The sequence below is a fragment of the Barbus barbus genome (genome assembly GCF_936440315.1).
Source record: "Barbus barbus genome assembly, chromosome: 38".
Taxonomy (NCBI): Eukaryota; Metazoa; Chordata; class Actinopteri; order Cypriniformes; family Cyprinidae; genus Barbus; species Barbus barbus.
Window position 1 is genome coordinate 8,809,628 of NC_136716.1, and position 25,936 is coordinate 8,835,563.

Genomic DNA, 25,936 nt, shown 5'->3' on the forward strand with positions numbered 1-25,936 from the left:
AATTCTTGGGCCCAGTACAAAGCTTTACCATGGTTCGTCTTTGGTTGAAACCGATTTCTAGGTGCCCTTTCGGCAGCCTGTTGTGCAAGACTAATCTTCAAGAATAAAAATAAATAACTGATCAACTGATGTCAAAAATAAAAACTCTCACCTGTCTTTTTGCCCGTCTCAGCCCATCTGTGAGCTCCGGCTCATTCATTTCCATAGAAACGGGATAGTCAGTGTTAATGTCAGAGTCACTGCTGTTCCTGGTGCTTCCTGGAAGAGAAGCAGCCATATACGGATGAAAACCATCCCGAACAAAAGGTTCTTTCAGCGGATTAATAAAGATGTATATTACTGATAAATTATCCATGCAGAAAATCAATATGCAGCAGACAGAGAAGGAGAGAGATCAGGAAGGATGTAAAAGCAGACATGGTCAGAATGAAGAAAACCACCTGAGCATAGATCATATAGGACAGAGACTGCATATGTCTTACTGTATTAAAGGAAGAGTTCACTTGAAGAAAAAAAACAAAACATTATTTTTTTTTCCCTGTGGAACACAAGACATTTGTCCAAGTGGATCTTTTCCATACAAAAAATGGGTAACACTTTATAATAACGTCCAGTTATAAGTAATTTATAAGTGATTAGTTAATGATTAACTAATCGTTTACAAAACATTCATAAGCAATTAATAAGTGATATGCTAACAATTTGTGTATGTTTTGTTAATTCATTTAAAAGTCATTTACAAGTAATTAGCTAATGATGAACTAATCATTTACAAAACATGACTATGCATTCATAGATGATTAATAATTGATATGTTAATATTTTTATCTATGTTTTGTAGAATAAGTTTTGAATAATTTACAAGTGATTAGATGATGATGAACTAATCATTTACAAAACATAACTATACATTCACAAATGATTAAGTATATGCTAACAATTTATAAATCTGTCATAAGTTATCTTTAAATATAGCATCATGAAATAATCAAACAGATCCTTAATGGTTAATAGTTAATATATTATTAATCACTTATAGATCATTGAAATGTCAACATTGTACTATTATCTCAATAAACATTATAAATCATTTACAAAGCTTTCTGCGTCCCCTAATCTAAAGTGTAAACTAATCATCAGTTGTAAATGTTTTACAAACTTTATGGTTTCCAGTCGTGTGTGCGTAAATATATATATATATATATATATTCACAAACAACCTGTAACCTGGAAGGTTTGTAAAACATTTACAACTGATGAGTAGTTTACACTTTAGATTAGGGGACGCAGAAAGCTTTGTAAATGATTTATAATGTTTATTGAGATAATAGTACAATGTTGACATTTCAATGATTTATAAGTGATTAATAATATATTAACTAGTAACTATTAACCATTAAGGATGTGTTTAATTATTTCATGGTGCTATTTATAAAGATAACTTATGACAGATTTATAAATTGTTAGCATATTACTTAATCATTTGTGAATGTATAGTTATGTTTTGTAAATGATTAGTTCATCATTAGCTAATTACTTGTAAATGACTTTTAAATGAATTAACAAAACATACACAAATTGTTAGCATATCACTTATTAATCGCTTATGAATGTTTTGTAAATGATTAGTTAATCATTAACTAATCACTTATAAATGACTTATAACTGGACGTTATTATAAAGTGTTACCAAAAAATGTGGACTCTAATTTCAACAAGTCTTTTCATGAGAGTCATGACAAGAGTTCATGTGTGACTGGTGACTCCTTGAAAGACACTAGGGTCATTTTACAATATTTGTCGAATGAGTGGAATCTGTGTTTTACCTGAGGAATGTGGCCTCAACCGGATGTCTGCCATTCTGTATACAACATGAGTATTTGCATCCTGTGTAACAGAATAATGGAAGTCATGTTAGTCTGACATAAAGATCAGAAAGTGCATCACACGCAATTAGACTACCTATGAAACAATCATTAATATTGTATCCAGCATGTTTAACTCCACATTAGTCACATGATGGGTTATTCTAGTAAGATTTCAAATAGCTGCCATCGACCATTACTGGTGTCCATTCAGTTCAGTAAAGTAAAAATAATAAATAAAACAAGCTGCTGCTGCTAAATGTAAACTCACAGTTTAAAGGAACACTCCACTCTTTTTGAAAATAGGCTCATTTTACAACTCTCCTAGAGTTAAACAGTTGAGTTCCCAGCTATATCATAACTAGTTACCTAGCTGGGGACTACTTTCAGGCGCTGCGTCATATCATTGCGCCTGCTGCACCCATGGTACGGCAGCAAAGTTCCTTGATTATTACGCCGGAATGAAAGTATAGTTCCTAGCCATATCGGCCTAGAAAATTTTCATTTTTAGAAACTTTTCATTTTTCGTCGGTTTTAGTACACGATGTAACTACAGAAGAGTCAAGCTTTAAATAGGAAAATTATCGAAACTCTTTGGTAATTTTTGAGCGAGATGCTAATGGTCTAATCGTATTCAATGATCTATGCTAAGCTAAGCTAAAAGTGCTACCGCCAGACCCGGAGATCTGTTCAATGGATTAAAAAACGGTAAAACTCAACTGTTTAACTCTAGGGGAGGTGTAAAATGAGCCTATTTTCAAAAAAAGTGGAGTGTTCCTTTAAAGGTGTAGGGGTTTGTTCACTTTGTTGAAGTTATAGCACCCCCCCCCTGGCATCGGAAATGGGTGAAATTTGAAATGGTTTCATGCGGAGATGAGGTTTTGATGTTGCGCTCACAGTAAATATTAATTAGTCATTATGGGTCACAACCAAAAACATAATTTGATTAATAAAAATGGGTAACTTTTCTCAACATTCCATCATAAGTCAATTGTTATGTGAATTAGACAAAGGGTTTTTTTGTTGTTGTTGTAGAAATAGAGAAGAAAAGGACCTTTTGATTTGGGATTCAGAGGAGGAGAATTTCATAATCAGTAACTCACAAATAAATGTATTACCTGCTGGATTAGTATATACTGTATAAGCATGTCATCTGACATAGAAAATGTATGTACATTTCAACATCCTTGTTCAAATAGTTCGTGTTTTTGTTGTTGTTGTGATGCACCTTTAATGAAATGTGTTTTGAATCCTCAGAATGTCCTAGTGTCTATGTGTATCAAGTTTCATTAAATATGGATTTATTCAAGAACATCAGGATTTTTAAGCCCATATTTTGAATACGTTATTATTATTTTTTTAAAGCAGGCTGTACTGAAGATAGACGTCATGCAAAATATATTTCCACATATAAAGGACCAGCTGTTGTTTGATCAGCAATAATTTGTACATGCCTCTTCAGAATAACACCTTACACCTTTTTGTCCCATTTGAGAAAAGTAGCCCACGCCCTTAATTAGTCCTGAGGAAGTCATGCCGAAAATTCTTGCTGTAAGGCATGCTGTTCAGTACATATATTTTGGCACAGAAATTGTATGAAAACTGTGTTGATAATTGTGTAAATCTCTCTGTCATCTCTGGCTGAATTGTATCGTGTTCTTGGGTAACATTTCCTTGCAGATGAAACGCTCACTGATGTACTGGGCTCTGCCATGTAAGGCTATTACACAACTATCCATTATTAATCTCTCATCTACCCAGACAGAAAGAGACACTTTACATGTGGCTTTGAATACTTTATGAAAATGACCCATTTAAGAGAAGCGAAAGAGGAGTGGAGAGAGAGTGAAAAGGAGACCGATAACAAATACAGATAAACGAGGGGGAAAAAATCAGAAGAAAAGATACTGAAATCAATGGAAGGGAGAGTAAATACCTCTGCAGTTTATCATCTGAACACCTTTGGCATGCTACTGTCAATGCACCATGAATTGTGTCACAGTAATTCTAAGGTAATTCAATTTAGGCAAATGGAAGACATTAAACTGATTCATCTTCAACTATGCTTAAAATAAATTGTTTAATTCGGCAAGCGGCTCTGTTTGTCTTGGAACAAACTCCTCCCACAGAAATTTGTATAGGTCAAAGCTAGAAAACAAGTTAATTTTCCTGTTCCATCGTCATATAGTCAATGGGTTTTTGGTTAAATGTCTGAAATAAGGTCTGTGGTTAACACAAGCTCAAGATATTTTGATATTTAATCAATACTATAAAATTCATCAGTATTTTAAACTACATAATACCCCCTTGTGATTTTTTAAAAGCAAACTCTAACTGATTTTTTTTTATTATTATTAAAGACTGAAAAAAGTTGTCAGAAGCTTATTGATGGTGATGTTGAAATCATGTGACTGTGGTGTAGTTTGTATATAGCCTGCATTTAGTAAATGTTCGTAAAAAATTGTAAATGTTTTTCAGATTATCACGATGAAGAGAATCGAGAAACTTTGTCACAGAGTTTATTTTCTGCAATAATCCAAAGGCCAGTGTAAAAATTATATTGAGATTTGTTGAGGGAACCAGGGTGATGCTAACTTCCAGGTTGGCCTACAAAAATACATCTATGCAGTGCTCTTTATTGCTCTCAGGGCTTTATAGTAGCCCTGCCTCAAAACAACCATTCAAACAGACATCACAACTGAAAGGCCAAACAGAACATTTGATTTGAAGTGTCACATTTCTGCTCAAACACCCTCCACCTGCCGTGCCTGGTAGGCTTCCAACACAAGTGCATCACTGTAAATGAGAGACGAATGAAATTATGTTTTCTGGTAATTAACAGCAATCCACAGATGCTTTTGACAGAGTTTAATCCACATTTAACCCGGAATAGTCTTGTTAGTCATGATGAACTGAGAAATATGTTCTTTGTACTTTTAATATCTAAATGAAATGGTACAAATTAATCACTTGTTTTGAAAATAATGTCAGATATTGCTTATTGTTCTACAACAAGGCAATCTTCATTTTGCATTCATTTTTTTTACTTCTTTATTTTGAAGTGAAATATGATTCTTGACAGACTTCGATATCATAATGCGGTGCTGCTCTAATATCATGCATAAGCTGCTCTGTCTCATATTTTCTCACTCGACATCTCTCCTTCTGCTCTTCACCTCCGTCCCACATACATACGTCTGCTGATTCACCTGTCAGTCAATCACAGTAATTCATATTTCTGTGCATGTGGCTAATATTCAGTGCTTCACTGTCTCTTCTGTCTCGGGATTGTGTATCTACTCGTGATTTTTTCCAGACTGCAACAGGCAGAATGTCAGTCCTTGTCTTGTGTTTCCCCTCCTCCTGTGCCCATATTTGGCCTTCCTGTTCCTGTCCTCGTTTGTCTTCATTAGTTTAATTAGTCCCTAGCCCTGTGTTTGATTAGTCCACACCTGTTCCTTATTTCTCTGTGTTTATAAGCCCTGTGTTTCCTAGCCCCTGTGTCCGGTCTTATCGTCGTTGATGTTCGTCTCTCCCCCAGCTCCTCGTCTCAGTGTGTGTGTCTTCAAATAAAAAGGATTATTGGAACTTCCACGTCTCCGCACCTCCTTGTATCCCGAGAGGGAACGTGACAGAAGACCGGACCCACAACAACACTATGGCTGAAGACAGGCTTTGGTGTCTGCGGCAGGATGGTCGGGATTTGGTAAGGTATGTTGAGGAGTTTCTTGAGCTTTCCAACGAGGTGAGCTGGATTGACGCCTCGCTCGGTGTGTGTTTTCGGTTTGGGTTGGACAAAGATGTCATCAGCTGCGATATCCCTACGTCCAGTTTTTCCCTTATCGGGCTGATAAATTATGTCCTCAATGTACATGACATTGATTTCGAAGTCGAAGAATGTCAAACCGATCTTCGTCCAACCCAACCCGAGAACAACCCGGCCTCACCAGCTCACCGCTCGCCAGGACCCTCCACATGCCCTGCCAAATGTTCCGGCCACCCAACTCTTCCCAGCACTGCTGCTGTCCTCAGCCCAGAGCACCCCCGCAACCCCGCGCTTCAAGAGCGCCCTCCTGTACCTGCTCCTCGCAAGTGCCCTCCTGGGTTCCCACTGGTTCCGTCCAGCCCTCCTGGGTTCCCGCTGGTTCCGTCCAGCCCTCCTGGGTTCCCGCTGGTTCCGTCCAGCCCTCCTGAGGTCCCGCTGGTTCTGTCCAGCCCTCCTGAGTTCCAGCTGGTTCCGTCCGGCCCTCCTGAGTTCCCGCTGGTTCCGTCCGGCTCTCCTTCGTCTCCGCTGGTTCCATCCAGCCCCGCGCCTCCAGAGCGCCCCCAAGTGTCCGCGCCTCCAGAGCGCCCCCAAGTGTCCGCGCTTCCAGAGCGCCCTCCCGTGCCGGCTCCACGCCCGTGCCCTCCTGAGTTCCCGCTGGTTCCGTCCAGCCCAGCTCGTCAAGAGCGTCCCCAAGTGGCTGCGCTTCAAGAGCGTCCCCAAGTGGCTGCGCTTCAAGAGCGCCCCCAAGTGGCTGCGCTGCAAGAGCGCCCCCACGTTTCCGCGCTGCAAGAGCGCCCCCACGTTTCCGCGCTGCAAGAGCGCCCCCACGTTTCCGCGCTGCAAGAGCGCCCCCACGTTTCCGCGCTGCAAGAGCGCCCCCAAGTTTCCGCGCTGCAGGAGCGCCCTCCCGTGCCGGCTCCACGCACGTGCCCACCTGGGCTCCCGCTGGTTCCATCCAGCCCCGCGCTGCAAGAGCGCCCGACAGAGTCCGCGCTGCAAGAGCGCCCGACAGAGTCCGCGCTGCAAGAGCGCCCGACAGAGTCCGCGCTGCAAGAGCGCCCCCACGTTTCCGCGCTGCAAGAGCGCCCCCAAGTTTCCGCGCTGCAAGAGCGCCCCCAAGTTTCCGCGCTGCAAGAGCGCCCTCCCGTGCCGGCTCCTCGCACGTGCCCACCTGGGCTCCCGCTGGTTCCATCCAGCCCCTCGCTGCAAGAGCGCCTGACAGAGTCCGCGCTGCAAGAGCGCCCGACAGAGTCCGCGCTGCAAGAGCGCCCCCACGTTTCCGCGCTGCAAGAGCGCCCCCAAGTTTCCGCGCTGCAAGAGCGCCCCCAAGTTTCCGCGCTGCAAGAGCGCCCTCCCGTGCCGGCTCCTCGCACGTGCCCTCCCGTGCCGGCTCCACGCACGTGCCCACCTGGGCTCCCGCTGGTTCCATCCAGCCCCGCGCTGCAAGAGCGCCCGACAGAGTCCGCGCTGCAAGAGCGCCCGACAGAGTCCGCGCTGCAAGAGCGCCCGACAGAGTCCGCTCCTCTGTGGCTCCCAGGGGGGAGCTTCCCCAAGAAAATTTTGGGGGGGGGTAAGAGGGTCACAGCCTCGAAAAAAATAGGCTGTGGCTTCCTGAGTCTCCAGACCCGCCCTGGCCTCCCGAGTCTCCAGACCCGCCCTGGCCTCCCGAGTCCCCTGACCCACCCTGGCCTCCCGAGTCTCCAGACCCGCCCTGGCCTCCCGAGTCCCCTGACCCGCCATGGCCCCTGGAACGGGCACCGCCCTGGAGGCCTCCAGAGCAGCCACCCCCCCTCCCCATTGGATGGTGTTAGGCGTGAGGACACGCCTTCCGGAGGGGGGCGTAATGTCAGTCCTTGTCTTGTGTTTCCCCTCCTCCCGTGCCCATATTTGGCCTTCCTGTTCCTGTCCTCGTTTGTCTTCATTAGTTTAATTAGTCCCTAGCCCTGTGTTTGATTAGTCCACACCTGTTCCTTATTTCCCTGTGTTTATAAGCCCTGTGTTTCCTAGCCCCTGTGTCCGGTCTTATCGTCATTGATGTTCGTCTCTCCCCCAGCTCCTCGTCTCAGTGTGTGTCTTCAAATAAAAAAGATTATTGGAACTTCCACGTCTCCGCACCTCCTTGTATCCCGAGAGGGAACGTGACACAGATAGAGTGACAATTCTCCTCAAGAGAAAGTTGAGAGAGATGAATATTTCAGCTGTATACTGACCTGATCAGTGCTGTTGTGCAAGGGCTCAATGCCGTATGAAAAGTTGCCATCTGAGAACATCCCTCTGTAGACACACCAACATCACAAATGTGAGACACGCCAATGACAACAACCCTAATACAACTTAAAAACACAGATTTGATAGGGATTTATTAGGTAACACTTTACAATAAGGTTCCATTTGTTAACATTACTTAAGTGTATTAATTAACATGAATTAAAGCATTTTACGGTGTCCTTGTTACAATGTTACAATACCTTTAAGTACAGAGTAATATTAAGTAACTATTTACTAGATGGTTAGGGCTAGGATTAGGGTTTGCTTACGGTTACTTATGCATGTAATTATGCGTAATTTATTGTTTTTTATAATAAGTACATGTAACGTGTAACAAGGGCACCTTAAAATAAAGTGTTACTAATTTTTTTAATCTCGGTAGATTTTAATTTCTACAGTTACTAATATATTATTATTATTATCAAAAGTATCTGTTAACATTATTTAAAAGACCTTGAGTGCTATTTTTAATTTCAACTGAATATATACATTTGTGAGATTTAGTCAATAGGTCAATTTATCTCATTGTGTATCTTTGGAAAATAGTGATTATGACATTTCATTATAATGAATATCAATTTTTGTATTATTACTTATTTTTATATTAAATTATAGTTTTTATTTTGAATTGGTAGAATTGGCACAGAAGGCTTCAAGTGGCATGTTGTTACTACAGTTATTATTTTCTTATTTAAATCTTTGCCTTTCCTTAAAACCTATAGGCTAATTAAGTGAAATAATTCAACCGAATTCTAATTTCAATTAAATATGTAAATATATTTATTTATATGTCTGTATATAAGTCATAGGATGTATCTTTCATATGAATTCATTTTACTGGGAATTCGCTTTGTCTGTCATCAGTAATTCAATTATTAAACTAAGTTTCCAATACAATTTTACATCGAAGAGCTGATTTAGCATTTTACATGAAAGACAATTAAATAAATATAAATATTAAGTATGATATCAAAAATTATTTATACATTCTGTAAAAGTTCAGCTAGGGGGCTTCTTGCCCAAATAGTGGGCAATAATTTTAATAATTTTATATTTTGTGCTAAGGCAACTAATTTAGCAAAGGTTACTTATATCTAAATTTATTACAATTTAGAAGTAAATGCACACTGTTCTTAAGATGGGGCATCTTCCCAATCTTTTCCAAAACTGTCCAAACAGACTTTTTGATATTGATGTCACCAAAATGCAATTGCTGAAAACAACTGTAAAACAACTGAGATAATGGAGTGTGTTTGTTCTTTGCACTGTTGAAGCAGATAAAGGGTTGCAGCTTACTGTAGGCCATGACAGGTGGAGAGAGCTGCCCATGACCTCTGAACTCCTCTCACGTGACCGTGATAGTAACAGTGCTCTCCTCCCTGAAATGTCACACACATTCATAATCACACACTGTATCAAAGTAAAATGATTACACAGTGAACAGCCCTCAAATATGTCAGTAACCACAGCAACATCCCCCATTAAAATTCATCAGATCACTTTTCCAATGTCCATCAAACGCTTTTAGCATGCCTTTCTTCCCATCTGGTGTGAAATGAGTCCCCCTCAAATCTGATATTTTGGTTTCTATTGCTCTATTTCTATTTCCCTCTATTGGTGAAAGTGTTGCATCTGATCACTTAATACAGTAACAGCTACATCCTCTTGATAAGACACAGTATTTGAGGAATCATTCATCATGTCCACAGCACAAAACAAATTTAAGAGCTGTGGGGTCTGTAAGCAGGCGCCCACACACTTGAACGCATAGGAGACGTTCATGTCAGTGGTGTGATTGGCGTATCTGAGGTAGATTTTCAAATGTTGTTAGGATTCATTCTACCAGTCTGGCAGTAGTTTTCTGCACTGCAGTCCTGGTTTCTGTGTCTCTGCTGCAGTGTAGTTGCTTAATGACTTCAGCTTCTCCACTCAATGCTCCATTCTTCCTGTGTGTGTGTGTGTGTCCCTCTATCTCTCTCTCTCTCTCTCTCTGACTCAGTTGGACAAAGTGGACTAGAACTGTCTATAAGCAGTTGTCATAGCAACAACAATGTGATTGGTCAAACGTAGCTGACACTGAACAGGAGGGGCGGATGCTTTCCCAGACTGCTTTGCCTCGCTGCATCAAAGTCGAGCGCTAAGAAAGGGAGTGGGTATATTCCCAGACCCACATATGATACCTCAGAAGTTTACATTAAGACAGGCAGGGAACTACAGCTATTAAAGAATGTGTTAATTACATATCTTATTATATTATTCAAAAATCACTATGATAGTTGTCTCTAACAAAAACTAATAAAACCATATTACCATGGAATTATGGTACATAATAATGGTTATACTACTACAGCTAAGATATTATTTGCAACAGGGGATCTAATATCAATCTCTAACTAAATCAATATAAAGTGATACAAATTTTCCTTACCAGACTTTGAAAAGGTCGCCCACCCTCATCGAAGTGGCGTTCAACATAGTTAGACGATAAAAGGTCACTGCAGAATCACACGTAAATGTCATTAATACAGAGGGAATAATATAATAAAATACAGAGTTGAAATGAGAACATTTGTGTTTCTGCTAGTGCACTGTAAAAAATATTTTTGGAAATTGTAAATAAATACAGGTTATTGTTTTACAAGAAAATACAATTTCATTCCTTCTTCTATAAAATGTAATGTTTAATTCAACGTTACTTGCCATTTCTTTGTAATTATTTGTGAAATTTTCTAGCCATTTCTTGAGTGAGAATTGTTTCTCTAAGTAAATCATAGAGTTTTTTTTTCTTAATGAGTGAGATTTTGAACATACTGATTGAGCTCCAGGTCTAGAACAAATGGGATTCCAAACGCCGTCATCTGGAATGAGATCTGAGCCAAATGAATGGGCTGAGAGAAAGAAGAACAGATACAGGCAGGTTACTTACAATATGAAAACAATCCATTCCTCATCACCATGGATTTAGTGGCATCTGAACACTGGGAAACAGGACATAATCCACGCCCCCCAGCCCCAAAAACGAAATAAAACTATTCATCTTATGAAACTGACCCTTCGCAAAAACCCGCCTGTTGCTATGTCCAACAAGCCATGCCGCTCTCACACTGCACATCATGTTCTCAAGCAGTGAAAAATACATTGCGGAGCAAAGAGGACACTGAAAATGTGCAGATAGACAAGACAAAGCAGGTTACATGTGGTATGAAAGAAGGTGTCAGCTTTAAAATTGTGTCATTTTGTAAGAAATTCAAACAATAAATACCGTTTTGTGGCTCTTTAATATGTCGTGACAGATCATTGTATTCAAGCAACACGTGAACGGATAATCTCTTCTTCTTTACTACTTACAGCATGCAGTAAACATGAATGAACAACAGAAGGTTCAACTGTGGAAAGATATCAATAGACACCATTTTTCAAGTTTAAGTCCACCAAAGTTAAGTCCACTCTCCTATCGGATTTGTTTGTCAGACAAAATGGTGCATTGGGCGCTATGATTGGTCAGATTGCCTGTCAATTAAGCTCTTTGCAAAGGGTCAGTTAAACAAAAACATCCTTTCACATTCAACTGCTTTCAGTTAATTCCTTAGCATGTGTAAATAGTTGTATGAACATAAAAAGATTCAACAACTACAGGCTTTTGCCAAATTGAAATGGAATTACTATTCCCTGAACAATTCAATACCAAAAGTCACAGTGAGTATCTTCCGTGGATCTCTTCCTCATGGAAACAACAAGACTTGCCAGTTCTTTCTGTGAGATGTTACCTCACCCTTCCAACAAGGCAAAAGACATTTCTGGGGGAACACTTGGTTTGCCACAGCAAGGACAATCAGCTGTCCTTCTTCCTGTAGCAGTCTTACATTGTGGGCATTGCAGTTTATTGCTCTGGCCAGTGGCCACATATGTAGTCCTTATGCCTCCCTGCAACAGGAATATTGCATGTTCATCCAGATGAGAAGGGACCCTAGGCATCATATTCTTGTGTTTTCAGAGTCAGTAGAAAGGTCTATTTACTGTCCTAAGTTACTGTAACTGTGACTTTAATTGTCAACATTTAACTGCTTAACTGTCTTAAAGATCTGCAAAGCATGTTTGGATTTTACTAAATTACTTTAAAATGCAGATTACTTTTAAAAGGAATTTTTATTTTATTTTAGTTTATATGACAGGGTTTGTAGGTCTGCAAAACAAAACTAGCCTAATAGCAAATCAAAAATAGCCCAAAACTAACCTAATATCCCTATTCCAAATAGCAAAACTCAAAATTTGCCACTCATAACTACAATACACATTTTAGTCACTACTATGCATTCTACACAATTTCACAGTCTGTTTTCATAAAGGAGCTCAAAAGCTCTCAACCAGTGCCAACTCATCATCTAGCACAGTTTTATGTTGATAGAATCAATGAATCATTGTTATCACTGATAGAATAAACTGAAAATATTTCAATACAAGCATTTGAGTCAAATACAAGTTATGAAATATGTCAGTCCTTTAACTCACAACAGTGTAAAAAGGGTTAAAGTGAACAAATTTATTGACAAGCTTTTATGGTAAACTAAAATAGTGGTTCTCAACTGGTTTGGCCTTGGGACCCATGTTTTCCCATGGTTATCAAGCCACGACCCAATAACCATTTAAATATTTATATCCTGTCAACCCTATTGAGAAAGGGCATCTCAGGAACCGCACTCCAGTGGTTTGAGTCTTACCTCTCAGATAGGTCCTTCAAGGTATCTTGGAGAGGTGAGGTATCCGCAACATCTAGCTACTGGGGTGCCTCAGGGCTCAGTTCTTGGACCACTTCTCTTCTCTGTCTACATGGCATCACTAGGTTCTGTCATTCAGAAACATGGCTTTTCAAATCACTGCTGTGCTGATGACTCTCGACTCTACCTCTCATTCCATCCTGATGATCCGAGGATAACTGCTCGCATCTCAGCATGTCTAACAGACATTTCTTGCTGGATGAAGGACCATCACCTTCAACACAACCTAGCTAAGACAGAAATGCTTGTACTTTCAGCAAACCCATCAATTCATCACAATTTCACCTTCCAGTAAGGCTCATCAACCTTAACTCCTTCAAAAACAGCCAGAAATCTTGGAGTTGTGATTGATGATAAGCTGAATTTCTGAGACCACATTGCTAAAACTGCCCAGTCCTGCAGATTTGCTTTATACAATATTAGGAAGATCAGGCCCTTTCTTTCGGAACATGCAACACAACTCCTGGTTCAAGCTGTCCAGACTTGACTATTGCAATGCTCTCTTGGCAGGTCTTCCAGCCAATTCCATCAAACCTCTAAAATTAATACAAAATGCAGCTGCAAGATTAATCGTTAATGAACCGAAAAGAACGCACGTCACACCTCTGTTCATCAATTTGTACTGGCTAGTGGCTACCAATAGCTACTCGCATAAAATTCATTATTGTTTTATTAATGTTTGCCTACAAAACCACCTCTGGCTCTGCACCCCTTTACCTAAATTCAGTACTTCAGACTTATGTGCCCTCTAGAAGCGTGCGTTCTGCAAGTGAACGGTGCATTATTGTGCCATCCCAAAGAGGCACAAAATCACTTTCACTGACTTTTTCATTAACTGTTCCCACCTGGTGGAATGATCTGCCCAACTCAATCTGAGCTGCTGAATCCTTAGCCATCTTCAAGAAACGGCTAAAACACATCTCTTCCATCTTTATTTGACCCTCTAACTCTACCACTCTCTATTCTAATTCTATTTTATCTGTCTTCTTATTTAAAAAAAAAAAAAACACGACACATGCACTGTCAACTGCATATTTATTCTCTAACTGCTAGCTTTTCTTGAAAAACTAACACTAGCTTTCTTTTTTCTATATTCTATCTACTTGTTTTCTTTAAAAAAAAAAAAAAAAAACTTGCTACGTGTACACAGTTATGTTAACCGAGACTTGTCATAGCACTTGCATGTTGTTGCTCTTTTGTTGGTTTTGATTGCTTCTATTGTCCACATTTGTAAGTCGCTTTAGATAAAAGCGTCTGCTAAATGTCTAAATGTAAATATATATATATATATATATATATATATATATATATATATATATATATATATATATATATATATATATATATATATATATATATATATATACACTCACCGGCCACTTTATTAGGTACACCTGTTCAATTGCTTGATAACACAAATTGCTAATCAGCCAATCACATGGCAGCAACTCAATGCATTTAGGCATCTAGATGTGGTGAAGACGACTTGCTGAAGTTCAAACCGAGCATCAGAATGGGGAACAAAGGGGATTTAAGTGACTTTGAACGTGGAATGGTTGTTAGTGCCAGACGGGCAGGTCTGAGTATTTCAAAAGCTGCTGATCTACTGGGATTTTCACGCACAACCATCTCTAGGGTTTACAGAGAATGGTCCGAAAAAGAAATATCCAGGGAGCGGCAGTTGTGTGGACGAAAATGCCTTGTTGATGTCAGAGGAGAATGGGCAGACTGGTTAGAGATGATAGAAAGGCAACAGTAACTCAAATAACCACTTGTTACAACCAAGGTATGCAGAATACCATCTCTGAACGCACAACACGTCGAAGCCTGAAGCAGATGGGGTACAGCAGCAGAAGACCACAACGGATGCCGCTCCTGTCAGCTAAGAACAGGAAACGGAGGCTACAATTCGCACAGGCTCACCAAAATCGGACAATAGAAGATTGGAAAAACGTTACCTGGTCTGATGAGTCTTGCTGCAACATTCAGATGGTAGGGTCAGAATTTGGCATAAAGAACAGGAAAGCATGGATCCATCCTGCCTCGTCTCAACGGTTGAGGCTGGTGGTGGTAGTGTAATGGTGTGGGGGATATTTTCTTGGCACACTTTGGGCCCCTTTGTACCAATTGAGCATCGTTTAAACACCACAGCCTACCTGAGTATTGTTGCTGACCATGTCCATACCTTTATGACTACAGTGTACCCATCTTCTGATGGCTACTTGCAGCAGGATAATGCACCATGTCACAAAGCTCAAGTCATTTCAGACTGGTTTCTTGAACATGACTTTACTCAAATGGCCTCCACAGTCACCAGATCTCAATCCAATAGAGCACCTTTGGGATGTGGTGGAACGGGAGATTCGCATCATGGATGTGGAGCGGACAACTGCGTGATGCTATCATGTCAATATGGACCAAAATCTCTGAGGAATGTTTCCAACACCTTGTTGAATCTATGCCACGAAGAATCAAGGCAGTTCTGAAGGCAAAAGAGGGTCCAACCCAGTACTAGCAAGGTGTACCTAATAAAGTGGCCGGTGAGTGAGTGAGCGAGCGGTATATATATAATATATATATATATATATATATATATATATATATATAATATATATATATATATATATATATATATATATATATATATATATATATATATATATATATATATATATATATATATATATATAGGACTGTCAGTCAACGGCCGTGGGCAGGGCCTAAACAATGTGATGTCATATTGCTTTGAGAATCAATACGGTAGGCCTATTGAGACTGTTTTGGTTTAACTGGGATTAAAAAATAAGGAGTGGTTGAATTTTTATCATTGTAGGGTGGTTGTGTTCACACACTGCCAACACACAATTATGTCCAAACACCATGTGAAAGTAGATACATAACTGGTTCCCTTTAATAATATTTGCAATGACACATTTATAATGATGAAGATCGAATTTAGCACATTTAAAATACTTTAATACCAAATAAAACTACTATTATAAAGTACACATGTACTTTACATGTACTTTATTATGTTATTCAACATATCAAAATAAGCGTTGTTCTTTAAAGCATGACAAAGGATTATTAAAACAAAGATGTGTACTTTAAAGTAAAACTTGCAATGTGACATTATTACAGTGTGTTAAACAGTCATGAAAGTGTACTCTAAATACACTTCATTGGGCTTTTATTTCTTGAATATTACACTATCTGCAAGTACATTTTTTAAAAATATATACTTTTTAAGATTTCAAGTACACTACAAGAGCACATTCAGAACAAATAAGCACACATTTTTGCTGGCAATATGCTAAACTAAAAAAAAAAGCTTGTATTCCTTGTGTTTAGGTTGCTTTGGATAAAAGCATCTGCTAAATTAATAAATATAAAATGTAAAAACGTAAATGTAAACTTGTAAAGTTGTGTATGTAGAACAGGGATGGGCAACTTCGGTCCTGGAGGGCCACTGTCCTGCAGAGTTTAGCTCCAACCCTAATCAAACACACCTGCCAGTAGCTTTCTACTGATCTTGAAGACCTTGATTAGCTGGTTCAGGTGTGTTTGATTAGGGTTGGAGCTAAACTCTGCAGGACAGTGGCCCTCCAGGACCGAAGTTGCCCATCCCTGATGTAGAACTTTCAAATCAGTCAATTTGTAGGATTCTTTTCAGTTTGGATGCTGCTTTAGCAGGACTTCAGCGATTTGCAGTCAGTTGCCAATTTCTACTGACAGAGAACATTCTGCTGGTGGGAGATGCAGCCTTCTGATACAAGTGGATACCACATCAAAACAAGAACGCCTACTAGAAACCAACAGCAACTAAAGCAGCTTTCATCCAACAAAATATTTGTCTTTTTAATCTTCCATCAAAATTTAACTTACTCTGCCTCTAAACCGACATCATCAAACCAGCCCCCTCCAACCACTTGGCATAGATAACCCACTTCACCCTCCAAATCTGCCAAGTCCTGCCTAAATGTTTTTATGCTTTTATGAGAAAGGACAGTGGAGATTTTGTCAGGAAAGTAGAAGGAAAGAGAGGGAATAGGTGACAAAGTACAGATTCAGACAGAAGTCGTCATGTCCAGTGCCTGAAGGACGGTCACGTAGGGTTGTCGAGTTCTCTGCACCAGTGTCAGGTGAGGCAGCTCAAGGTTATGAGGATATAAAATGGCCTTTGACAGACAGGTGGTATATATTGCACCCCTGGTTACACGAGACGAATGGTGTGGGTGTGAAATGCGATCACCTTGCAATACTTGCAGTCGAAGGCACGAAAACGAATACCTGCCTCAATGCAAGAAGCAGGGAGTGCATCCACACTCATTTACTGTAATAAATACATCATTCAAAAACTACAGTCTCGCACTGTACAGTAGGTTAGATCAAATACACACAGAGATGGGAGTGGTAGTGTGTAAAACAATACTTTATGTTAAGCCCATAGGTGGATCGTGTGTAAGGCTGGGGAAGGCTTAGCCTACTCCTTGCCATGGGGACTTGGGGCAAAATGCCACTAAATTGGACAAAAATACCCCTGCACAAACAAATTAAATCTATTATGTCTGTTGCTAAAAAAGTGAAAATGAATAGTTTACACAGTATATGTTGACACGGTGTTTTAAATGGCGGGTGAGGGCGTTTTCATACGCGTTTAGCCAATCAGTGTACACTTACGTCACAGATAGTTCCTAGAACTGTTTTAGACCCTACTCTGAAGTAGGAGCAATTTAGTTCCTCCAAACAGAGTTCCTGGAACTAAAACCGTTCCTAGTTCCTGCGGTGCGAACACGCCAAAAAGTGTGTAGTTTCACAAATAGTTCTGGTACTACGAAAAGGTTCCTGCGGTGCGAAAGGCCCTATAAAGATCTGCTCATGTTGCACCGTACATCATTTTAGGCGTTTTTTTAAAGTGTTGAGCATTTTAACCAATCACAATTCTGTTGAGCTTAGGAATGCAATGGGCAATCAGAGGCATCGCTGAAACTCATCAGTTTTGAATGCGCGCGCGTTTTCGGACTGAATTCCAGACTCTTGCGAATTCTCTCATCATATAAAACAAAGTGCAGATGTACGTACAAAGTAAGAGATTCATTTCACAGTGTATACAGCTTCAGTGATTATAACGATAGTTTTGTTTTTTGAGAGTAAGCTTAAACTTGCGATAGATCAAAGTTAGTGAAAATGTCACTTTCTATATACCTATAATTTTATTCGCTGTTTCAATAACCGTGGAAAGGAAACATTATATAAATAGTTATTTAATTGTATTAAACTGTAATCACGTTAAATACAAATTCAATCCCATTAAAAAAAAAAATTATTAGCCTACAAGACACCCATGTCTGGTTCTTGCCTAAAAAGCCGGGTTTATGATGTTTAATCATAGACTGTAAAAAAAGATGGATGATGCGTCTCCACTTCCTTCCATTATAGAAAAGTGAAGCCAAAACATCTCAGTATGTCCGCTGCCATCGTGAGTAAAGGACGTCTTTTGGAGCCCGAGTCTGCGCAGTAGAGATTCGTTTGGAGCCAGAGTCTGCGCAGTAGAGTCGTGAGGTGGAGCCGCAGAATCAAACTCTCGCTCAAGCTCCCGCAGACCCAATCAACCATAACGACACGCCCCGTTTTTATAGCATCAAATTACTAGCTAAACTCAAACTTACCACAAAAACGAACAATTGAACATATATCAGCGTGATAACAACTACCTTAAATGACCAAAATCATATTTTGGAAAATTGTATTAGAAGTGTAATTAATTTTTTTGTTATGACTGAAGTCCCATTCGTTTACATGGAGAGGGCGGGGTTTATGACCTGTACTGCAGCCAGCCACCAGGGGGCGATCAAAGAGCCCGCAGCTTCACTTTCCAGTACAAGTGAGACACACCCATGTTTAATACATTAGGCTGCTTTTAGCCTTACCCTGGAGTTGGGTCACCCTCCGCCTATGATTAAGCCAAATAAATGCTCAGGACCCCATTGTGAAGACAATTTTGCGATAAATGCATGCCTGTATATTACACAGCTATAAAATATTGATTGAAGTTAAAAATATTTTATTAGCTCACTAATAAACTCTTTGCTTCTACAAAAAAAAAAAGGTCCCAGCAAGTTCCCAGCAGTTCCCTTTGATAATTTTGCAGGCAAGTGGCTGGGCACAAAAATTTGACAAAATATTAATTTGTCAATAAAACATCTTAATGAGGAATTTGTTTATTACAGACATGCAGCTTTTCACTTCACAAGGTTATTGTGATACGTTTACCAGCTGTTTGAACTCTCATTCTGATGCACCCATGCACTGCTGAGGATCCAAGTGATGTAATGCTAAATTTGCGTTTGAAGAAACACAATCTTGGATAGCCTGAGAATGAGTACATTTTCATTTTTGGGTGAACTATTCCTTTAAGTCTTAGGAAGAGGGACGGTCATTGGTGCCAAAAAATTACATGTATGATACTAATAGTAATCAATAACATCAGCAATAGCAAATCAGTATTATCTCTACCAATAACAGAAACAACCAATAAGAGTAAGAATCACTGTTCAATCTCACAAATTAACCAAAAATCATGATTTATTAAAAGTTAACTAAAGAATATGAACAAAACAATATGTGCACTGATGCACAGACTGTTTTAAAAGGTAAGCAGCAAAATTATGCTGTCATCTGAGATGTTTAGATCAAATTTAGATCAAATTGCAGAGGAATCAAGCCACTGTAACAAGTTCAGTCAAAAAAATCTTCAAACAAAAATGTAGAAAAACTGCTCGTCACTGGGGCACTACCCTCTAAGTGGCATATTTATCTCTAAAATGTTCATAATACCTTGAGGTTATACAATATATTTCAACTTAATATTAAGATAAGATACAAAGTTGTCCTTTTAAGGGTACTGTCCCAGTGACAGCAGTTGTACCCCTAAAACAGTGTTTGCACATTTTCTGACAGTGAAGATGGTGGATGTGTAAAAAATGAACTTATTAAAAGTAAAGTACTTCATTGAACGCCTAACGGTATTAATAAAATTAAACTTTATATATATATCTGTGTGTACATTTAGACAAGTTAGTTCTATCTTCTAATCTTCTAATTTGACTAAGCTAACAGCGTTCCACAATTGCTGTTTTACTGCTTGTATCAGCCTGTTTGGGAAACAAACAAAATGTACTTACCATGTAACTAAGTTATGGAACTACGGAAGTTCTAAGCGGCCATGCATTATTATAATTTTTCTGTCTTGTTTTCTCGTGATCTCGACATAACAAAAGTTGTTTTGTCGTTATCTCGACGTAACGAAAGTTGTTGATCTCAACGTAAAAACCGTTTTCTCACGACGTGATTGTAGCTATCGTGAGAAAATTAGGGTCGCTATATTGTCTTCGACGATAAAGTTGCAAACCCGACAGCCTCCTTCTCAAGTGTCGAGATCACGAGAAAATTAAGTCGTGATCACGAGAAAACAAGACAGAAAAATTATAATAATGCATGGCCGCTTAGAACTTCCGTATGGAACAGTTTGTAATTATAGGCAGCTACTGTTACATCTATGTAACAGGCCGAGTCTGTTACACAGCTACTAGTACACTTAAGTAGAATCTCGATACACTTTATTTTAAGTAGCTTATGCCTGTGTAATATTCTGTAATGTTAATGTAATTAGAGAGGTATTACATGCATTTAAGCATGTAATTTTTACAGTACTGCACTGTAAAAAAAAAAAAAAAGTTGAGCCAATTTAAAATTTCAAGGCAACCAGCTTCAGCAGATTTTTGAGTTCTCAACTTGTTGTTTTAAGTTTATACAACAAAAAGTTGAGAATCTCCTACAAAAATAAGTTATAATCTGTATACCAGATTTCTGTCCCTCAGTTAAAAGTCCATGTAACCAATGATTAAAAAAGTCCATAAAAACACTGTAAACCTAATCCATATGAATCAAGTTATTTAATCCAAGTCTTCAATCCCTTCATATGACAATTTAATTTAGGCTTTAATTCACATATAAAACATTGATCAACGTACAAACATAGAACACATCAACTATGGTAAATGGAATCTCAAGACTGAGTACCCCCACAAGTAGGAGGCCTTTACCATGGTGAATTTGTGGCAATGTGGTTACATGGACTTTTAATGGATGGATAGAAACCTCTCAGGTTTCAGATTTCAGGATTCAAGATGAAGTAAACGATGACAAAATAAAAATTTTTGGGTGATCTAACCCTTTACAGATACCAACACTGAGACAGACCTGTTTACTCTTTCCCCAACTGTTAATACTCCACCCTCCTCTACAGCAAGAAGCCAATATTACATTAAAGTATAAATTTACAAGTAGAACCTTTAATGTGCACTTTACCCCTCTGAAAAGGGCTCAGTGCCAATTCTCTCTCAACTGTAAAGCCTTCATGACAGATGGGGTTTGGAAGAAAATTACTAATAATGTTATTTATCAAGGATGGAAGTGCATGATTTGGGGAGTGAAATGCAATGATTTAGGGGATAAAAAAAAAACAAAAAAACGTCAGCAAATGATTAATTATTAGAGGGAGACGTGTAAATGGAAGTTACAGCAACAGGTTAAACCATTTTAATTATTTAGTGCTAATCTTGGGATTAAATGCCATAGTATTTGGGAGATTCTTAGATTTTTGTATATGTGGAACCTTGGAATGCATCCGTTGCAGGCCCAGATGGAGAGCTGAGCAAAAAGCTGAGAATATTACACTGTTATCGGCAGCCAGACACATCAAAATAACCAAAATATTAAATTGACAAACTAAAAGCCACAAAACTTAAATTTTCAAATCATGGCCTCTTTAAAAATATAATAAAACATGAAAAGAGCATTCAAAACCCATTGAACATCCTCCATTTTATGTTTCAAAGTGAGAAAGAATATTTACCTACAAGAAATGTGGAACTGAGTGGATGGCGGTCTGCATGTGAATGGAAAAATTTCAAAAGCGTAGTAAAATAAAGTGTGTTCAGCTAAATTCAATTAGTATTTTGTTAGATGGGTATAAAAAAAAGCTTAGTTTACGGCAGCGGCGGTCACGGCAGCTGTCGTGTGAAGTCCTCCTTGTGTGAAGACTGAAGAGTCTAAAGACCATCGACTCCACTGGGCAGAGGCACCGGCAAAGGATATAAGTATCACTTTTTATTTCTCCTCTTTTCTACTACTTGTTTCACTTCTGTTTCAGTTTTTATAACCATTTTTTACTATGTGTAAGTAAGTTGTTGTTTTTAGCATGTGTGTTTGGTAGTGTTATTTTTTTAGGATTACTGATAAACTATACTGTCGTGATTTGTATTAGTTATCTTTTTTAATTTTAGTTAAATAATGTCTGAATTTATTATGTCTGTATAGGTCTTTTATTAAGTTTTATCTTTATTTAATTTGAGTTATTTTAATACTTCAACAAACTAAATGGTAATGAAATGATATATATACAGTGTCCTACAAAAGTATTGGAACAGTAAGGCCAATTCCTTTATTTTTGCTGTAGACTGAAATATTTGGGTTTGACATCAAAAGATGAATATGAGATGAGAGATTAACATTTCAGCTTTTATTTACAGGTATTTTCATCTGGATCTGATACACAACTTAGAAGATAGCACCTTTTGTTTGAACACACCCATTTTTCATGTTACCAAAAGAACTGGAACATGTGATGCACAGGTGTGTTTTGTTGCCCTGGTGTGTCCTATTAATTGATTATTCAAACAATAAATAGCACTGAATGTCTGCGCTCAGTTTCAGATCCGTGCAGACTGCATTTATAGTTAGTTAGACGTGTAACCAACATGAAAACCAGAGAGGTGTCTATGGGTGAAAAACGAGCAATTGTGAAGCTGAGAGAAGATGAAAAATCAATCAAACCATTGCACAAACCCTGGCAATAGCAAGTACAACCATTTGGAATCTCCTGAGGAAGAAAGAAACCACTGGTGTACTAAATAACACACCTCAAACGGGTAGATCAAGGAAAACATCTGCAGTTGATGACAGAAACATTGTGACAGCTGTAAAGAAAGACCCTAAAACAACTGTTAGTGACATCAGCAACAACCTCCAGAGGGCAGGAGTGAAGGTATCACAATCTACTGTTCGCAGAAGACTTCATGAACTAAAGTACAGAGGCTACACCAGAAGATGCAAACCACTCATTAGCAAGAAGAATAGGAGACAAGCCTCAAAAATTCTGGGACAAGGTTTTATGGACTGATTTTATGGACCAACGTGATGGAAAGGCTAAAGTTTGGAGAAAGAAAGGATCTGCTCATGATCCCAAACATACAAGCTCATCTGAAACACAGTGTACACAGGTGTACATTATAGTACACATTACACAAGTAATGTAATGGGTTGGGCTGTCATCGCTTCTTCTGGGACAGGCTCATTAATCTTCATTAATGATGTAACACATGATGGCAGCAGCAAAAGTAACTTGGATGTCTACAGAAATATTTTGTCTGACAATTTACAGAAAGATGCAACCAAACTGATTGGGAGATCCTTCATCATGCAGCAAGATAATGACCCAAAATATAGTGCCAAAACAACAAAAAAGTTCATCTGGGGCAAGAAGTGGAAGGTTTTAGACTGGCCAAGTCAATCTCCACACTTAAACCCTGTAGAGTATGCATTTTACCTGCTAAAGAAGAGACTGAAGGGAGTAACCCCCCAAAACTGAAAGAGGCTGCGGTGAAAGCCTGGAAAAGCATCACAAAAGAAGAATGCAAAAGTTTGGTGATGTCAATGGGTCACAGGCTTGATGCAGTTATTGAAAGAAAAGGATTTGCAACTAAATATTTTTTACTTGTCTTTTTCACTTTAATCTGTTAATTCTATCTGTTCCAATACTTTTGGTAACATGAAAAATGGGTGGGTTCAAAGAAAAGGTGCTATCTTCTAAGTTGTGTATCAGATCCAGATGCAAATAAAAGCTGAAATGTTAATATCTCATCTCATATTCATCTTATGATGTCAAACCCAAATGTTTACAGTCTACAGCAAAAATAAAGGAATTGGCCTTACTGTTCCAATACTCTTGGAGGGCACTGTATATGTGTATATATATATATATATATATATATATATATATATATATATATATATATATATATATATATGTATATGTATATATATGTATATGTATATGTATATATATATATATATGTATATATATATATATGTATGCATGTATGTATGCGTGTGTGGTTGTACATATACATATATATTAGTTGTTTTTTTGGTGTTTGACTTAGTGTTATGTTCGAATCATTATTATACTCTTTTTTTATACCTTTTGTTCTTTAATATTTTCAATTGTTTTTAGCTTTATTTTTATTTTATTTTTTTATTTAAATGTTAAGTTTTGAAATTTTGTGGTATGCATTTCTAATATTTAATTTATTTTTAAAATGTGCAAAGGTAGTATTTATAAAGTTTTAGCTTTTAGTTTTGGATCTGTTTTTAGTTGTTTTAATGCTACAATTGATTGCTTCTTTTGTCCCCATTTGTAAGTTGCTTTGGATAAAAGCGTCCGCTAAATGACTAAATAATAATAATAGAGGCCACAAAAGTGGATATATCCGTAAATAGCAATAAATAAATAAATAAAGCAGCTATTGTTAGAGATCACATGACAGTGCTGGCATGGCTACTACATTGTGTATAATTAACACAAATTTTAACACTTTAAATTTTAATTTCTAATTAAAAATTAGGCATGTAGGCCTAGTTGGAAGGGAGGGGATGGAAAATAGAAGAGCTTTGTGACATCAGCCAAAGAGTAAAGTAATTTCAGAGAGGGAGCAAGTTATTATATTATGATGAAAGTTGAGGAAGCTTGAGAGAAGCTTGTTTTTCATATGTATCGTTCATTCTAAGACCAGAAACGTGCATTAAGAAAGTAAAAGGGGTCGATTTTGATTTCATGTTTCAGTGGAGTCACTCACATGCGCTCCATCAGCATCAATCTTTACTAGAGAACCCAAGTGTCCGTGCGGCAGCTCCTCCTCCGCGTCAGTCCGCTGCAGCAGCCGCTGAGGCTGCGTGAGCTCCTCCGCATACGCGTTCTGTTCGCGGCCCCGTTCAGCTCCGTCCCGCTTGATGCTGCTGCCCCAGCCTTTCAATAAAGGACACATTCATAAAAACTGTAAGACAATCGTCAAAGCCACGATTCTGTTTTAGTCCTATGCGTTTAACAGCCGCTACACTCTATCTAGCCTGCGGCATCACTGCGTATTCTGGCGCGACGCTGAAAATTCAGACAGAAAACGGGGCCATCCGTAAAACGAAGAAATCGCTGCACCTGTTGGCGCACAATATACATAAATAGCTACACCCATGGAGCTTGCACTAATATCACGAACGTTCGTCGCTCACCTGTCAAGGCGAGTCGCGCAGTGACCGCAGCCCACAGGAGGCAGCGCGTCGCCAACATGATCACATACTCCTGCGGCTTCAACCGGAGCGAAAAGATGCGAAACGCGACATTTACCGCCTCATCCCGTTCCGCGGCGATGTTGAAGTCACGAGGAAGACGTTAAGGGCATCCGTGGAAAACAAGCAGAAGCTGATGGGAAAGACTTCAAAAAGTATCCGCTTGCGCGAGGCGCCGTGATATCTGCTTATATCGCTCGTGTGTGCTCGGTCAGAGATTGCGAGTACAATTCATGTTGGGATTGAAACGCTCCTTCTGCGGGACTCCCACCCGCACCTCCTCCCACTCCCCTCTCTTCTCCTCCCCTTCACTTCACACCGCACTCACATGCAGCATCAGATATTCCACTTCTGTAACCTGGAACAAATATCACGTTTAAAAAATACTATAAATATTACAATACGCAATATTTACATAAAATGCAGTACGCAATAGCTGCAATAACTGTAAAATATAACATAGGGCCTATTTAAAGGCTAATTACAATTAAATTTTATTATGATTTCAGATAAAATATAGGCCGATATATATTATCATAATTACAATACAGCTGTCAAGCACAACAGCACGCATTGTGTGATTTTGTAAGTGGTTTAAAAGTGAGATGAATGTATGTGTGCGTCATGGAGAGAGAACCCGGCGTCCTCTAAGAGATAAAAGCATATCAAATATTCCCGTCCTCAGCAATACCTCTCATCCCTGAGGACTAAATCGATCTGTACTAATCTTTAGTTACTCATATTAAACCATGATTTACCCATCTTCAAGAGAAATACCAAAAATAACATTTTAATAAT

At 38.9% G+C, this 25,936-nt stretch overlaps 1 protein-coding gene across 1 annotated transcript in view; it reads right to left on the bottom strand.

Annotated features, from left to right (window-relative positions):
* Window positions 1-25,139, bottom strand: part of LOC306857394 (disintegrin and metalloproteinase domain-containing protein 11-like) — a gene marked incomplete at both ends in the record, with an annotated part of 58,921 nt that extends 33,782 nt beyond the window's left edge. The window contains 8 exons of the mRNA XM_079397317.1: window positions 152-258; window positions 1,826-1,886; window positions 7,841-7,904; window positions 9,195-9,277; window positions 10,327-10,393; window positions 10,710-10,786; window positions 24,652-24,821; window positions 25,082-25,139. Of these exons, the coding sequence (XP_079253443.1) occupies window positions 152-258; window positions 1,826-1,886; window positions 7,841-7,904; window positions 9,195-9,277; window positions 10,327-10,393; window positions 10,710-10,786; window positions 24,652-24,821; window positions 25,082-25,139 (687 nt within the window). The remainder of the gene's footprint in view (window positions 1-151; window positions 259-1,825; window positions 1,887-7,840; window positions 7,905-9,194; window positions 9,278-10,326; window positions 10,394-10,709; window positions 10,787-24,651; window positions 24,822-25,081) is intronic.
* Window positions 25,140-25,936: the final 797 nt, after the last annotated feature.